The sequence below is a fragment of the Loxodonta africana genome, chromosome 3 (assembly GCF_030014295.1).
Source record: "Loxodonta africana isolate mLoxAfr1 chromosome 3, mLoxAfr1.hap2, whole genome shotgun sequence".
In the NCBI taxonomy this organism is placed as follows: Eukaryota; Metazoa; Chordata; class Mammalia; order Proboscidea; family Elephantidae; genus Loxodonta; species Loxodonta africana.
The window spans coordinates 163,702,461-163,719,481 of record NC_087344.1 but is presented as its reverse complement, the minus strand read 5'-3'; the positions used below and the strand labels follow the sequence as shown (position 1 = coordinate 163,719,481).

Here is a 17,021-nt window from a genome sequence, read left to right as displayed (position 1 = left end):
TCACGGGCAGAGAAGAAAAAGTAAACAATGCTCTTCGATTATTTGGCACAATAATCAAGACCCGTTGGGTACACCCTGGTGGCACAGTGGTTAAGAGCTCAGCTGCTGACCAAAAGTTTGGCAGACTGAGTCCACCAGCTACTCCTTAGAAAACCTGTGGGGCAGTTCTACTCTGACCTATAGGGTCACTATGAGTCGGAATCGACTCAATGGCAACGAGTTTGGTTTTTGGTTTAGTTGGATAGACTTAAGTAATCTCTTATTTTTCGACACCTGTTTGGTCATGAAACCCTATGGGGCAGTTCTACTGTGTCCTATAGGGTCGCTATGAGTTGGAATCGATTCAACGGCAACGGGTTTTTTCGGTTTGGTTTGGTCATGAGGAGCCCTCGCAGCACAGCGGTTAAAGCACTCGACTGCAAACCAGAAGGTGGGTGGTTTGAACCCACCAGATGCTCCACAGGAGATAGATGTGGCAGACTGCTTCCATAAAGATTTACAGCCCTGGAAACCCTACGGGGTAGTTCTACTCTATTGACTCCAAGGCAGTGGGTTTGGTTTAGTCATGTTAGATGAAGAAAAGCATTGTATGCAGAGAAACTTTGTGTATATGTCTAATCTGTCTCATTAGATTATGAATTCTTGAAGGGCAGGAGTAGGATTTCCCCCATCTTTTTATCTTTCGCAGTGCCTAATATTATGGTATGGCTTAATGGATGTTTGTTGTAGTTAGTTTGAAGTTGTCACCTTAGGGTAGACTAGAAAGATAATGGATGCACTGATAAGATATAGCACATTTTGTTAGCATGAATAATCTACTTTTTGTTTTGTTTTAACTTTACTTTTCCTATCTGATGTTTTATGAAACTCTTATATCTTAAGTGACTCTAAAACACTGAATTTTTTATGAGAAAATATCAGCTGGTTAGATAATATAATATTGCTGTCATGAAATTTGAATGTAATCAGTTCTAATCATTTCAGGGTTTTCTTTGATTTTTCTAAGAATCTGACCTGATGGGAACGAAGTGAATTTAGGAGAGCATACTAGGAACTAATTGTTCGCTGATTTTTGTTTAAGAACGGTTTCTTAGTGTTTGGTTTTGACAAGCTACTGATCTACTTGGGGATTTTTTTTTTTTTTTAATAGAATTTTAGTTGATATTGTGCTTTACTAAACTAGCACTAAATATATGAACAAGGGCACAGAACAGAATGGGGTGCCTGAATGAAATCATACAGGCTGATTATGGTGGTCACGACACATTCGTTCTATGGTGGATTTGAGTGTTGACAGAATCAGATTTGCAGTCCTGCCAATTAATTTGCAGAACTGGATTGGAATTTTTAACTTTTCTGAGTGAAAGAGAATTGTGTTTCTAGGGGTTGCCATTGAGCTGGTGTTGGGCAGCATGAGACGAGAAGCAGAGACTGATTTCTAGAGGAAACTCGCCCAGTCTCTGGTGGCTGACCCCAGGAGTGGCAGCATGTCAGCCTGTTTCTAAAGGTCACTTGCTCTTATTTCCTGAATGTTTTATTACTAATAACTAAAAATCAAGTCTTCCAAGTTATAGTTCAAAGTGTTTCAATAAAAAAAAGACATTATTTGTTGTTAGGTTATATAGGATGGTAATTTACCGCACAGACTTAGAGGTAAACCTGGGTTCAAATCCCAGCTCTCCTACTCTGCTCCTTCACTGTGACCCAGGGTAAGAACGCAGAGTTCCCTGTATTCACTGTGCTCCAGTTTCCTCAGCTGTGGCATGGAAATAATGGTATATACTTCTAGAGTCCATAAGCTAATATATATAAATCATAAGGCAAGGTGCCCAACATGTAGAAGGCACTCAATAATTGGTAGGTATTATTGCCCTTATTAGCATGTGAGTTAGAGACTTTAATATTAAATATTCTTTTATTCCTTCAGCATTTTAACAAAGGTGAACGAGTAATATCTAATTTTAGTTACAATTGGTTTTGTTTTAAATTTTTCAATATATAGCTAAAATTCCTAAGTAGATAAGAACGCTTTCATATAACACGATCTCAGATATCTCAGATCCAAGAATTTCTAGGAAGCTGTGTACCTGTCTTGGAGTGTGTGTGTGTTTAATAATTTTGTCATGCAAATTATCCTTCTTGAATTTTTTTTTTGAGGGGGGAGGAGTAAAGGCAAGGCATTCAACCTGCTGATGACTTCTGTCTGAATTGCCAGTTGCTTAACTCCAAGTTCTAGTCTCCAAAGTACCTCCATCCTGAATGGCATGTAGATAGTTTTGTGGATACTGTGATGACTGTGCCAAGTTGTACCTTCTTTGAGATTTAAGGGATTTTCAATGGTAATTTTGATTAAAAGCAATTTTTGCCTTACTTTTGAAGGCAGCTTCCCTCCATCTCCCCCCCAAGTAAATAGGAGCAGTCAAAATGGCGGAAGGTGGAGGGGAGAAAACATGGATAGGGGAGTTAAGAGTAGAGGAGGGAGAGGCTAGGATGGGGGCTTGTGGATTGAGAAAAACAGAACTACAAGCAGGCACTGAAGTAAAGAATGCGGTAATATGGCTCCTCGCTGCCAAGTATTTACAAGTTATATTTCAAGTACAAAGCCAAAGCCTCCAATCTAAATGTGTTCTTTGCTGCTGAGTGAATCCTTTCTGACTTCTGGAGCCACAAAGAATGTAATCCTTAATTGTTACTAAATTTAATAGACAACAAAACAGGAGAGAGCAGGATGACTGGATTTATAGACAACGAAGACTCCTGACCCTAGCCTTAGGAGCATCTACATAGATCCTTTGTGCAAAGCTTCTGGGGAAGGCTAGGCTGAATCTGCCCTATTAGAAAGGTGAGAGCCAGGGCAGAAGGAGAACAGAAAAGAGAAGTGGAGATGAATTATTTTAATAAGAGGGAAGAATGATAAATTATAAAAAAAAAAAAAAAAAAAGGATGAGGGATAACTGGCAGGAAAGTTGTAGGAAAAACAGAAACACTAACTTTGTTGTTGTTGGGGGGTGGGGGTGATGCCCCTTACTTGGTTTTTGCTGACTAGACATTTCTGTTGCAGCAACTTGTATAGGAGCAGTGCCAGAACCAAACTGGTTCCTAACTGGTTTAATATTTTGGGAGGAAAATGATCTGGTCCAGTCCTGTGTATCAGCTTTCTGTTGCTTCTTGTCCTTAAAATTGAGGACACAGAAGAAATTTTCTAAAAAGGTGCTACCCGCAAAAGCTTCTCCACTGTTAAGCCCTTAGTCCTCGCCACACTGGCTGACACTTAACATGTTCCTCTTAGGGGTCTGATTATTTCTCATTCAGCGTGTCTCACATCATGCTCATCATTTCCCTTCCAAAAACCAGTTCCCTTTCTAACATCCCTGTTTCTGTCTGTAGCATCATCATTCTAGTCAACCAGTCTCAAAACCTAGCTGAGCTGGGATCATTTCCCCTCTTACCTCCCTAAATGGAATCAGTCACCAAGCTACTGTAAATTCTTTCTTTTTAATGTTTCTTGTATCAGTCTTTTCCATTGTTATTGTCACCATCTTAGTTCACACATTTTTTTTCCTTTGCATCATACCTGGACTGTTAAACTTTACTCCCAACTGCCCTTTCTGCCTCCAGTTTCTCTTCAGTCAAGTCTGCTGTGTACCTCAAGCCTTGTTGTTGTTGGCTGCTTTAACCTTCCTAAAACTATGCTTTTGTTATATTCACCTGGTTAAAAATGTTTAGTGGCTTCTCATTTTCTAAAAGATAAAGTCCAACTTAGCTGGAATTCAAGGCTCTGTACATTTCTTTCCAACCTTATCTAGATTCAGCCAGCATTTTTTTAGTTTCCCCTTTATACCAGAGAAAACCCTGGTAGCACAGTGGTTAAGAGCTACGGCTGCTAACCAAAATGTCGTTGGCGGTTCGAATCTACCAGCCACTCCTTAGAAACTCTATGGGGCAGTTCTGCTCTGTCCTGTAGGGTCGCTATGAGTCGGAATCGACTTGACGGCAACAGGTTTGGTTTTTTGGTTTGTTCCAGAGACTGCTAGGTGCTGAGATTCATCAAGCTAGGTAAGACAGAGTAATTGTCTAGAAGAGTTCAGAGTCCTATGAGATAGAAGATATATAAACAGATGAATGGATACAATAGAATGTGATAACTGCTCCTGAGTTAGTGTGGATGCGTATCCGTTATGCATTTGACATAATGTAAAAAATAACTGATATTTTTAGAAAACCCATTACAAGTCATTACAGGTTAAAATTATGACTTAGTGAAAATGCGATAGAAGCAAAGGTATGCTTTTCCTCTATATGCTAAAGGCACAGAAGGTTAATTTATGCAGAAGAGTATCCTTTTTCTTTTCCCAATTAGCGTGCAGATATCATTGGCCTGGATATGTGTTGTGTATGTCCCAAAGCTGACTTTCCCAGGAACTGTCCAGGCTGTCTCCTCCTTGGATCTGATCAACCCACCAAGTCAGAAGGAGTAAACTTATTTTGATTTCTAAATCAGACATGAATGATAGACAGTGGCAACCCATTGGAAAAAGGAAATCATCATTCCTTTCAGATTAAACCATATGTGTGCCCAAGGGATGAGAAATCAGAGAACTGACCAGCCACAAACTCATTTAAACCATGCAGCATCCTGTTAGAGTGTTTTGTTAGCCCCATTTTATAGATGAAGAATTTAAAGATTAAGTTGATATGTCAGAGCCAGGATGCAAACCCAGGTCTATGGCACTCCAAAGTCCACGCACTTTCTATTGCAGCACACTGCCTCCCAGGAGAATTACTGTCTCCAAAGAACCTTGGGGCAAAAACAATTGCTAGGTTTGTTGTTGGTAATTTTTAACTGACTCCAAATTGTTAAACTTTTTTTTTTTTTTAATCAGTGACCTGATTTAGAAGGGAAAACAACACTACCAGTTATAACATTTGTGTTTGAGGCTTGTGTGAAGTTTTTTGCAATTCAGGAAGCGTCAGGTGAAAAAAAACAAACTAAACCTGTTGTGGCAGGTGGAGTGAATTCCGAAGCATAGCTGCCCTGTAGCACAGATACCTTCAACCATAGCTGCCCTGTAGCACAGATGTCTTCACTGTTTTTTGGTTCATCCTCCATACCTTCCTCTCTGAGTTTCTTCTAGGTTTGGAATCCTGTCAGAGTCACTGATTTCATCCTACATTAGCATTTGAAGGGTTTTTGCATTCCAGACTGCCTCTAGAATTGTGGCCCAGAAATCATTTTACTGGAAATAAAGGACAGTTAAAATCAATCTACATCATATTCTCAACAACAGCAACAAAAAATGAAATCATTCAATCTACATGCTATTCTGTTGTCGTGGTATTTTACAAATCATGGTGGCTTTATTTCAGAAAAGCAAAAATTTGGGGGACTGGTGAATGGACAGATAATACAGACAGATACATATTTGATTGAAATTATAATTTCATTTAAACTAAATAAAGCCAACTGACACATATCCTTGAAATGGTTCAAACTTCTGGTAATAGTTCAATGTTAAAAGATGTATCATCTTTTATTTTAATAAGAAAAAATTGACATAAAAGCTATTATACATTTTCATTAACATCCATTCCAGTAGCACATGGGATCGTTACGAGTCAGAATCGACTTGATGGCAACTAACAACAACAACAACAAAGCTGAACTAATGTAGTTCTTTTGGTTTGGTCTTGTCTCAGATGAGAATACCTGAAAGGGTGTAAACAGATATCCAGGTAGACAGACCTGTTTTTAATAGCTTTGTGTTAATGTCCTCATTTTGGGGGAGAGATGTTTGAATGTTTGTTGACAGGCATGAGGCCACTTCTTCCTTCAATATAACTATAAATTTTGCTGAACAACCTATAGGAGAAGTAGTGAGAAAAACAGACAAATAAATGTCCACACATACACAGTGAAAGAGACAGACACATACACAAACATGCCAGAGATGCGTGAGTCTTTAAACAAAACAAAAACCTGATATCAGTCATGGTATCCCAGAAAGTGGATTAGAACTGGAACATGAGTGTTAGACCTAGCTCTGCTACTTAACTGTATTCTTCAGTAATTCACATAAAAACTCTGGGCTTCAGTTCTCATCTGTAAAATGAGTACTGAACCAAATTATTTGGAGGTCCCTTCCAGCTTTGTGAATCATGTTTTAGCTGAGGTTTTTCCACCACTGTATTCCTAAGGCTGATAAGAGGAGAAGATCAGATGTGAACCAGTGTAGCAGGAGTTACCAAGGAAACCGTGGGAGTTAAGTTATCTGGGTTCCAATCCCACTTATGACACATACTAGCTGTGAGACTTTTGAGCAAGTTATTCAGCCTTTGTATCTCAGTTTTCCCATCTGTAAAATGGGGATAATTACGATGGTTATATTAACTATCACCTAAGGTTGTTGTGAAGACTTAATTAGTTAATATATATCAAATACTTAGAACACTGTCTGGCACACATTAGTGTTTTACTCAATATGTAAATGTTTGTCTTTTTTATTACTATTGTTATTGCTTAAATTCTACAAAACTATGCTAAGGACTCTGAGGTAGTGGTGATTAACTTTGATAAGTACAATGATATTAATTTCTGTACTAAGTATAGATCAAAAAATCTGGTCTTAGAATCTATTTTGAATAGAGTACTGTGTATTTGAGTAGAATACTGCAGTGTTATAAATGTTGACCTTTAAGAGTACTAACTTAATTACAGAGCTTGTCTCCGGAGGCCTTCTCCAGAGTGTATATTGACAGTATTGGGTAAACAGGCATCTCAATTCCTTAGCGCCATTGTAATTTCTTTGTAAGTATACTATTTATATTTCAGAATGACTCAAAGCAGCCTTCCTCAAAGGGTCCTGAAATTTACAGTCTCTAAAACTGTTTCAGAACCGTTCTGTTTTATATAATGCTGTTTAGTGTGGCTGGAAAAAGCAAACCCATAAGACCAAGCAAGGCATTCTGAGAAATATCATGGTATGGTGTTCTCATGGTAGGGGAAGGCTCAGATCCAGTTATAGTAGTTTTTAAAAGTGGTGTGTGGTTAAGTATTTGTTACAGGGTATCAAAACTCCAGTAATATCTTTGGCTTCAACTAGAAGAAGCTTGATTTGAGTATCTTGCATAATATAGTAGAATTTAATAAAATGAGATTAGTTTTTGTACCTTGATTTTAGAACTTTTGCAAATTATAATGGCAAAAACAGCTTTCTCTAGCAAATGTACAGAAGATTTCTTGATCAGAAATGCTTTCTTGATCAGAAAATTGTTTTCTGATATCAGGCTGATGTGTTTTCCTTCTGTTACCTGACCCTAAAATGCCAAAAGTGGAATGAGAGGGACCATTTGGAAGATTGTCACTGTCTTATTCTACATCCATAAATAAGCCTTCTGAAAAACCATAAGTGCCAGAGAGTGGGGGATCTTAAATCTTTTGAGATAGTTAAGGTAACGTGTCAACACCTTCCCACCACCATACAAGGCTGCTTTGGATATATTTTTTTAAATAGCAGTGCATTGTTGCCCATATTTTAGATCTAGTGTTTATAAACCTTACAAGTTTCTTTTATTTTTTGTGTCATATATACTAGGTTTGAACTCTACGGGGCAGTTCTACTCTGTCCTATAGGGTCGCTATGAGTCAGAATGGACTCAATGGCAGTAGGTATTTTTTAGGTTTTTAAGGAAGTACATCGTCTCGTGGAAAGCTGTCAGAAACACCCGTTTTGTAAGTTAGTCTCGGTTCTTTGAGTTTTAAGAATTAACTGTCCCCCTTTATGTTTGGTTTTACGAATACGTAAGTGAAAGAGTCTTTACATAACTGGAGGAGATTTGCTTTGCATCTTTGCTCATATCTGATCACTAATATCAAAAATTTGATAGCTAAGGCCATAATAAAGAAGAGATTTTTGTCCCGTTTTGGAAGAGCAATCTCCTGGGTGAAATATCTGATTTGTTTTTTATACCGTGTATCTTTTCTTGAGGTGTTTCTATGTCAGGGAATATCTAAGACTCATCTTAAAATGTTGCTTTCCTTATTTCATGTCCCGTATCACTAGCACCTAGAAAGAAAGAAAGCCTTCACTTCCACATAGAGACACACACGAACCCAGATACTAGCAGACAGACATCTTACTTGCAGTCTACCCTGCCCTGCCCTACTGCTTACAGAGCATGGAAGCTGTTTGGGGTGTTTCTTTTTCTGCCGTTCCATCTATGTATTGTAAAAAGGCAGCAATGCCTGCTATCCTATAGGATTCAGAGTTCCAGAGCAGAAGCTGGGACTACTTAAGAGGGAAAGGGAAGGCACAACCAGAATTGCCAGAATGAGGGAGCTTGTCTACAAGAGGTTTTTATTTCAAATTTATAGGCTTTAACATTCCTTAGACAGAAATATCTGTGTCTAAACTCTAAGGAAAGTTGGGTCATGGAGAGAGCATCTAATGGAAGGAAGGAGCTTAGCATCTGGTTAAAATGATTTTGTCTTTTGAAGTCACTTATAACAGATGTCATTGTCATACGATGACAAGTAACAGCTCGTTTAGAAAATAAGTAGGCAATGAGCATGTAGATTACACTATGGCTTTCCAAAGATCTGGCAATCATATTTCTAATATGGGTTACCCATTGCCTACAAGTCCATTCCAACTCATTTCAACCCTATAGACAGCGTAGAACTGCCTTATGGGGTTTCCAAGGAGTGGCTATGGATTTGAACTGTCAACCTTTTGGTTAGCAGTCGTAGCTCTTAACCACTGCGCCACCAAGGCTCCAATATGGGTTAGGAACAGCCTTTTCTGAAAATCCTGAGTCACATAATTTATATGTTGGGCAGAAATTGATGGGTAGCATATTCAATGTTGTGTATGTTGGGTCTGTATTCTTTTTTATTGGCTGCACAACAAACCCACATCCCCTCTCCTAATTTTCAGAGATTTATAATTAGCTTAATGACTGATTTTTGGTTGAATGAAACAAGCGTTTATTGCATTGCATTATTCCTCCTTTGACACCGTGTCTATTTGTCTGTTAGGTTTCAGCACCTCAAACAGACTTTCTGACTTGGTACCTTTTTTTTATATATAACAAAAATACCACAAGTGGGTGGCTTTAACAACAACAAAAAAAATTATTCTCTCACAGTTTAGGAGGCTAGAAGTCTGAATTCAGAGCAGTGGCTCTAAGAGGAAGGTTTTCTCTTTGTTGACTATGGAGGAAGGTTCTTGTCTCTTCTGAGCTTCTGCTCCTGAGCGATCTTCATGTGGCTTGGCATCTCTCTTCCCCCATCTCCGCTTGCTAGTTTGCATTTAACTTTTTTATATCTCAAAAGAGATTGACTCAAAGTACACCCTACACTAATCCTGTCTCATTAATGTAACAAAGACAACTCATTCCCAAATGGGATTACAACCGCAGGCATAGAGGTTAGGATTTACAAATATTTTGGGGGGACACAGTTCAATCCATAATAGGACCTTAAAGTTCAAGACAAAAATTACATTTTATCAAATAAAATTCAAAGCTTATCATTTTTTTAAAAAGCTTGCTGGGTCTAATACATGGTTAGGAAAACATAAATAAATGGGATAAATAAGTGAAAATGGGGAAAAACAGAAGTTGAGGATGAATAATCAGCTTTGTAGACAAAGTCAAGATGGTGACAGGTTCATTTGTATATGGGTTAGTGGGAGTTGAGCGGATGATAATTATTCTTACACAAATTTGCCCATTTGAAAAATTCAGCAGTAATTATGGTATTTTTGTATCTGCGTACATTATGCATAATTCATGGTGATTCGAACAGATACGCTTTTGTCAGGTCAGGAAGAGAAAGTCTCTTCTAGTGATATTCAGAAGTTGGTCCTTGAAATTGCAGTGGACCTCAAAGTAAGAAGAATTTCCAAAGCCTTCACCTTCTCTATCACTACAAAAGGGAAGTCAGATCCCTGATATTTTTCCTATATTATTCAGCTTCAACTAGAAGAACTGCCTATTTTCTTCTTTGTTGTCCGTATTAACCTACAGCTCTCAGGCCTCACTAGCGATAATAATAGTTGACATTTATGGGATTTACCAAATTGCTTACAGTATGGTCACCTGGACAATCTATTTCTTATTATTTTGCAGCATTGAACACTTTCCCATGATGCTGACAGCTTTTTAAGTATATTTGTCAATTTTCCCAAATTTTAACTGAAGAAATCCACAAGAGTTTATATTCGAGGACTAAAGTGTGACTCTACCAATTACCAGGTCAGTATCACCCCAACCCAGTATGTCATTGCCCTCCCAAAACAGAATGCAGTTTTACCATCTTTCATTTACACTTCAGACAAAAAAGTATTACAGTGCTCTGTATATTGAGATTAGATTCAAATGTATAAAACAGCAAAGAACTGCTACATTTTATTATTTATAAAGTTACTAGAATGTACAGAAACAGATCTGTTGGTTCTCAAGTTACACAGCTGTGTCATATTTGTATTGTATTCGCTTCATGTAGACACTAAGCTAAATGAGTTGGCACATAATAGCAAAATGTTCCAGATATTCGAATTTGTGTGCACAAGTGATTTGCAAATGTAGAAATAACAAGTGAGAATGTTGTTCTTTATACCATTTACAAAGAACAGAATTTTTTCTTGCCTAGACTGGACTGCTTTCTAACTAAAGTGACTGAAGATGGGTTTAGTTTGACTCTTTTATGAGAATATTTATCGCAACAGATAGAAGACTTTGAATTGAATATAGTCTGAGTTAGTTCTTTATGTATTTGCCTCTTATTCTTATTTAACTGGATCCTCTAACAAATAGTACTTGATTTATCAATACTCACAGAAGCTTAGAATAGAGCCAAGAAGGTCTTTAGAAATGATCTAGTCTGTCTTATTCTACCTGTGAGGAAACTCGGGCCAGAGCGACTGGGTGATCCCCGCCCTGGGTCATATAGAGCTGTAGTGGCAGAGCTGAGACTCAAAATTCTGCATTCCTCACTTCCATTCCATTATTTTTTATTCATATCACACTGCTTCTTTAAGCCAAAGCTTTGGATCTCCAAATAAGAACATTTAAAGACTGTAAAGGTGCTGAAAAAAAGTAATAATATGCAGAGCTCTGTCATTTTTTAACTCTATTCTTACCTTCCTACCTTGGTCCTTTTATACAGCCAGTTGATTTTATCAGCGCAGTTGGTATTTATGGAGTACCTTTACCATGTGCCCATTAATTTGCTCAACATCATGGGAGGGAAGAGAAAGGGCATAAAAATGATTAGACATTTTCCTCTGCCTTTTATGTAATCTCTCTGAGGGAGCTAAAAACATGAAGCCACTGGAGAGGATGGCGGCTCATCTAAGAAACCAGTGTGATTCAACTGGTAGGCCTCACCATTCTTCATCTGTGGTTCTCAACTACAAAAGGGCAGCTGAAGATATTTCTGAGATCTTTGTCCTTGGCTGCCCCCAATTTTGATAATGCCTTTTTTAGAATTCTTTTGGAGAATGAGAGAGGATAGTAGTTATTAATAATTAAACCATTGTTGAGCTGGTATCAGGAACCTGGCAAGATGCTTTACATTTATTAACTCATTTAATCTTCACAAAAACCCTGTGAATTCCGTATCATCATCCCCCATTCACAGAGAGGAAAACTGAGAATCTAAAAACTTGCCCAAAGTCATACAATTAGGAAGATGAAGATGCAGACCTAAGATCCTTTTGACTGCAAAGCCACGTGCTTTTTCCAATGTATCATTTTATATAAATTTAATTTTACTAGTTTTTATTTTTAAACAGTTATGAGACATGTCTTTGATGCTAAAGAAGTTGGAACTACTTACTTGTGACTAAAACTCACTCGTTAGAAAGTTAGCAGTTAGATCTGAGGTTACATTGAGCATATTTACGATGTGGTACAGGATTTGAACAGCATGTCCTGAAATACAGTCTTAATGACACAGTAAAGTATGCATTTTCTACATGTTCTTTTTCACTTAAAGGCAGTAGCTCTGGAAGGAATCAAAGACTCTTTTGTGTGCCCCCTAAAATTTAATGTGCTCCTAAGAGTTGGGAATTACTGCAGGGTGTGTGAACTAGTCGTGTTGTGATTCACTTTAAAGAAAACTATTATGAGAGTGGCAATCTGGAGGTAAAAAGTGGGAGAAGGAAAATAATATTTACTCTACTTTGGAAGTTATAAAATGTATCTTACTGTACCTAGTGGTCTGAAGACCCTTCAAAGATTGTGTAGTCTAACTTCTATGTGTGGTTTGCGAGAAATTAATCTTGTGGAAAGGATTAAGTTTGTGCCACAAAATTTGCCATTTAACAGATTTCAAAATGTTGAAGGGCCTCATAGAAATGTGAATTCGTTGAGTCACATAAATTCAGTTTGTAATAACTTGGCCAATTAGGATATTTAAACAATATATTTTAAGAAGTCATTTAAAAGTATATTTGCATATGGTTGCCTTTAAGTCTGTTTTACTGTGCAAAATATAAATATTGTGATAGATGTTCTCATAAAAGTAGAAAATTTAAAAGAAAATCTTCTCCCATACTCCCACCAACCATTATTTTTACTCAGATTCCATTTAAGCCAATTTCAGAGGGATGCCAGAATGTTTTATATACAGTTTTGAAATTTTGGTGTTCTAAAACTGGGAAATCTTTTCATGGTCTAACAGTTTTTCAGTGTAATAGTGTTCCTTGTAAACAATTTTACCTGAGCTTCTAGTGAACAAAAATTAGTGGCTAATTGTTTCCCAGACCTTCTAGAATGTCTGCTTAGAAATATGCCTGGAAGAAAAATGATGAAAAGTTGATCTTGTGAGTAGTTATGAAATTAATAATTAAAGTGAATTTTATTTTCTATTACTGTTCAGTTTGTGATTAACACCAGAAAGCCATTCTCTTTAATTGTAATCATTTCCTTTCTGAAAGCATTTTATACTGTAACTGTTCCTCTTTTCTTGTCTGTCTCATACTTTTTTTTTTTTTTTAATGTTACGTTAACTCTATCTTCTAGAGATTGTCTGATTGTTGTCCTTGTTTTAGGCTTTCAGGATGAATCTGGAAAAACTCAGCAAGCCTGAACTCCTGACACTATTCAGTATTCTTGAAGGAGAGCTTGAAGCAAGGGACCTTGTTATAGAAGCTTTAAAGGTATGTTAAAAGAAAAAAATGAGAAGTCATCATATGTTTTTTAAGTTGTTTCAGTGGTAATTTATTTAACTAGGATATTTTTTTAGTCCCCATTGATGTTAGTGGTCTGGGTGTACGTATTGATATTTGCTAAAGGTAGCCCACCTATGTGGTGTGATTTTAGGGACAGTGGTGAAAAGCCTTTTATCCTCCAAAATAGTCGCCTTAGCCTCAGCTAACATCTGGACCTTGAACTTCATTCTTTTGGCATAGTGGACCTTTGCTGTTTTTGAATTCTGACCCTTTGAGAACTTGATGAGACCAGCTTCCTAAAAAATGTATATAAGCATATATGAAAAATTCCAGATATAATCATGAAGACCATCCATGATTCCCTGAAGCCCAGATTAAGAATTTTTACTTTTATTAAGTGTTTGATATCTATGAAAATACAAGGTAGCATAACTCCTTTCAAATGTCATGAGTCCTTTATACCTTGGTATAAAGGTATAAAGTCTGTCTTGAGAGCACATTTGGATAGGGGAAGAAAAGATCTTAAGGGTGTCTGTATGAGTAGTAGGAAGATGATACCCCCAAAAGGAAAGGGAAAAGGCCCCAAAGAAAGTCAGACTTGAGCATGCCAAAGAAAGCAGAGTCCCTGCAAAGTGCAACTGGGTCTAAATAGCTAAGAAGATTTTTATGATTTAAAATTTTAACCAGAGGTAATATTGATGTACCTTATTAAATTTCTTCGGTAAAAAGTTATGAAATTACTTATTATAGTTTTCAAAATTATCCTAGCTTTTATTGAATAAAAGGGACATTTGTATTAATATTTCACGTGCGTCCATATGATGCTGCTTTGTTGAAGATTTTTTCATTGCAACAATGACCATTTTCTCATTGCCATTCCAGAAGGCTTAGAGAATCAGGGATTTCCTAAGTACCCAACGATAACCATTGCCTAGAAAGCATACAAAAAGCTATATCTTTTCTCTTCTTTAGCTTTTCTTTTTTCCCTTCCCACACTGATTAAAGTGTTTTTATTTAATCATGTTTGGGTAATCTTTTTCTGGATTATTCTGAATTGATAATTGTGATAAAAATAAAATCTGTTCCTACATATTCCGATATGCTCTTAGGTTTAGAGTGACATACTGATTTATGTCTTTTAGGCTAAGTGATAAAGACTGACATTTCTCTCTAATTAGATATGCCTCAGAGTACTTACTCATTGCAAACCATTGCTTTTTTGTTTTCCTTTGTAGTTTTGTAATGTGTAGTAAGTAATCATCAATGGTTTCATTTCCCCAGAGTGTATGAGGCAGTCTCCTTCTGATATGGGGGGATGGGGTCTGCCTTATTTCTTTTTTCCTTTCCCTTTCTCCTTCAGTTTTGTTTTGCGTGGATTCCCTGGGGATCACGTGCTTATAGCTTTGCTACATGCCTATTCATATATGTTAGAATTCCTTGGTTGAGTCTTTGCCCAAGCTGCATATGCCTGAGCATAACTGTGTGACCGAGGTCAAGTCATTCAGTCTGTCTGGAGCAAAGTTTCCTTGCCTGTTATAAGAATAAATGATTAGTAACTAGTATTTGGAAACCCTGGTGGCATAGTAGTTAAGAGTTACAGCTACTAACCAAAAGGTCAGCAGTTTGAATCCATTAGACATTCCTTGGAAACCCTCTGGGGCAGTTCTACTCTGTCCTTTAGGGTTGCTATGAGTCAGAATCAACTCAACGGCAACAGGTTTGGTTTTTTTTTTTTTTTTTGGTAACTAATATTTGTGTGTAACACTTTACATCTTGCATGACATTGCAAATACTCCAACGCTTTCGTGTTCATTTCTTCTTTTCCCTTTATTTATATCTTGTAAGTACATACCACGTACCTCTATCCAAGAAGCAGTCCATGGTTGCCAGACATTTGAATGAATGCCTCTAGTGAGTCCTCAACAATGCCTAACATTTTAATGACTGCCAGCATATATTCCACATAAACGTTCACTCCATTTGGTGACTCATTTCTGCCATATCCACAGGCCTTCCCCATTTGTCACTATTGGTAATGTCTCTTCCCTCTCTTGTAAGTCCCTGAAAACCCTATTCTATTTCTCAGCTCCATCCCACTATTACCAGAAGTCTTAACCTGTTTAACCTAACCCAGGATGCCCTGCCATTTCTTATCCCATGTTTATCTGATCAATGAAAAGAAAAAGGATGGGGGAAAGTTTGAGCTCATTCCTAATGCCTCACCCTTAATGCTGTTGTTATTCCCACTTCCTTTCCCCCAGTTCTCCTCTGAAGCCCCTGCCTCCCCTCTCCATTGAAGTTACCTGCAGGGCTTAGAACTGGAAGAGTTCCATGGCTTGGGCTGAAATGGGAAGAACTTTGTTCGTGGTCACCCCCTTGAGAACACAAAGTACTTTCCAGGAGCAGCATTATTATAAATACCAATTAGATTTTATAACACTATAATAGTTTGGCAACAGGTGTTAACGAGGCTAACCCAGGGATCTATCCCCACTTGCCTTGGGATTCCAGTAAGCAGTTTCCCATAAATATCACCAGTTGACTTATACAAAAACTCATGGGCCACCGAATGCTTCGAAGGCCAGAGTAGCAGGGGTGGGGGTTTGGGGACCATGGTTTCAGGGGACATCAAAGTCAATTGGCATAATAAAATCTATTAAGAAAACATTCTGCATCCCACTTTGGAGAGCGGCATCTGGGGTCTTAAATGCTAGCGAGTGGCCATCTAAGATGCATCAATTGATCTCAACCCACCTGGACCAAAGGAGAATGAAGAACACCAAGGACACAAGGTAATTATGAGCCCAAGAGACAGAAAGGGCCACGTAAACCAGAGACTACATCAGCCTGAGACCAGAAGAACTAGATGGTGCCCGGCTACAACTTATGACTGCCCTGACAGGGAATACAACAGAGAACCCCTGAGGGAGCAGGAGAGCAGTGAGATGCAGACCCCAAATTCTCATAAGACCAGACTTAATGGTCTGACTGATACTAGAAGGACCCAGTGGTCATGGCCCCTGGACCTTCTTTTAGCCCAGGACAGGAACCATTCCCAAAGCCAACTCTTCAGACAGGGATTGGACTGGACATTGGGATAGAAAAAGATGCTGGTGAAGAATGAGCTTCCTGGATCAAGTAGACACTTGAGACTATGTTGGCATCTCCTATCTGGATGGGAGATGAGAGGGCAGAGGGGTTAGAAGCTGGTGGAATGCACACGAAAAGACAGAGTGGAGGGAAGGAATGGGCTGTCTCATTAGGGGGAGAGCAATTAGGAGTATATAGCAAGGTGTATATAAATTTTTGTATGAGAGACTGACTCGATTTATAAACTTTCACTTAAAGCACAATAAAAATTCTTTTTAAAAATTTGCTTCAAATTAGGAAAAAAAAAAAACTCATGGGCGTCAGCCTACTCAAAATTGGGGTGGGAGTAGAGAGGTAGCTGTTTCTACTGGAAAAATCAGAGAATGATCTTAATTTTCTTCTATATAGTTTTCCAAATGTGTGTGTGTTCTCACTGCTTTTTAGTCATCTGAAAACCATACAAACCTACAAAGCTTTGTGTTTTGGTATTTAGTATATCCTTAGCACCTAGCACAGGGCCTGATAAATGGATGCTCAATAAATATTTATTGAACAAATGAAAAGATTTTGCCATTGTGGTGCGTGGCTTTAGAAGATTACCATGATACTTCAAAGTGAGTGGTGTGAATTATTAAATTTTACAGCCTGTTCTTATGTGCTGTACAACATACTGCCTTCTGGTTTTAATGTTAACAGATGCTTAGGTGGTTTATTGCACATGTTTTCCTAAAATACATTTTTCTGCATGGATCCAAT

The 17,021-nt window shown here is 37.8% G+C and overlaps 1 protein-coding gene across 2 annotated transcripts in view; it reads left to right on the top strand.

Annotated features, from left to right (window-relative positions):
* The window catches only part of CTTNBP2NL (CTTNBP2 N-terminal like), a 55,687-nt gene that overhangs the window by 2,408 nt on the left and 36,258 nt on the right, over nucleotides 1-17,021 (top strand). For both annotated transcript variants that reach the window (XM_010589578.3, XM_003409581.4), the window contains exons 2-3: nucleotides 10,129-10,254; nucleotides 13,056-13,163. In XM_010589578.3, the coding sequence (XP_010587880.1) occupies nucleotides 13,065-13,163 (99 nt within the window). In that variant the 5' untranslated portion in view covers nucleotides 10,129-10,254; nucleotides 13,056-13,064. The remainder of the gene's footprint in view (nucleotides 1-10,128; nucleotides 10,255-13,055; nucleotides 13,164-17,021) is intronic.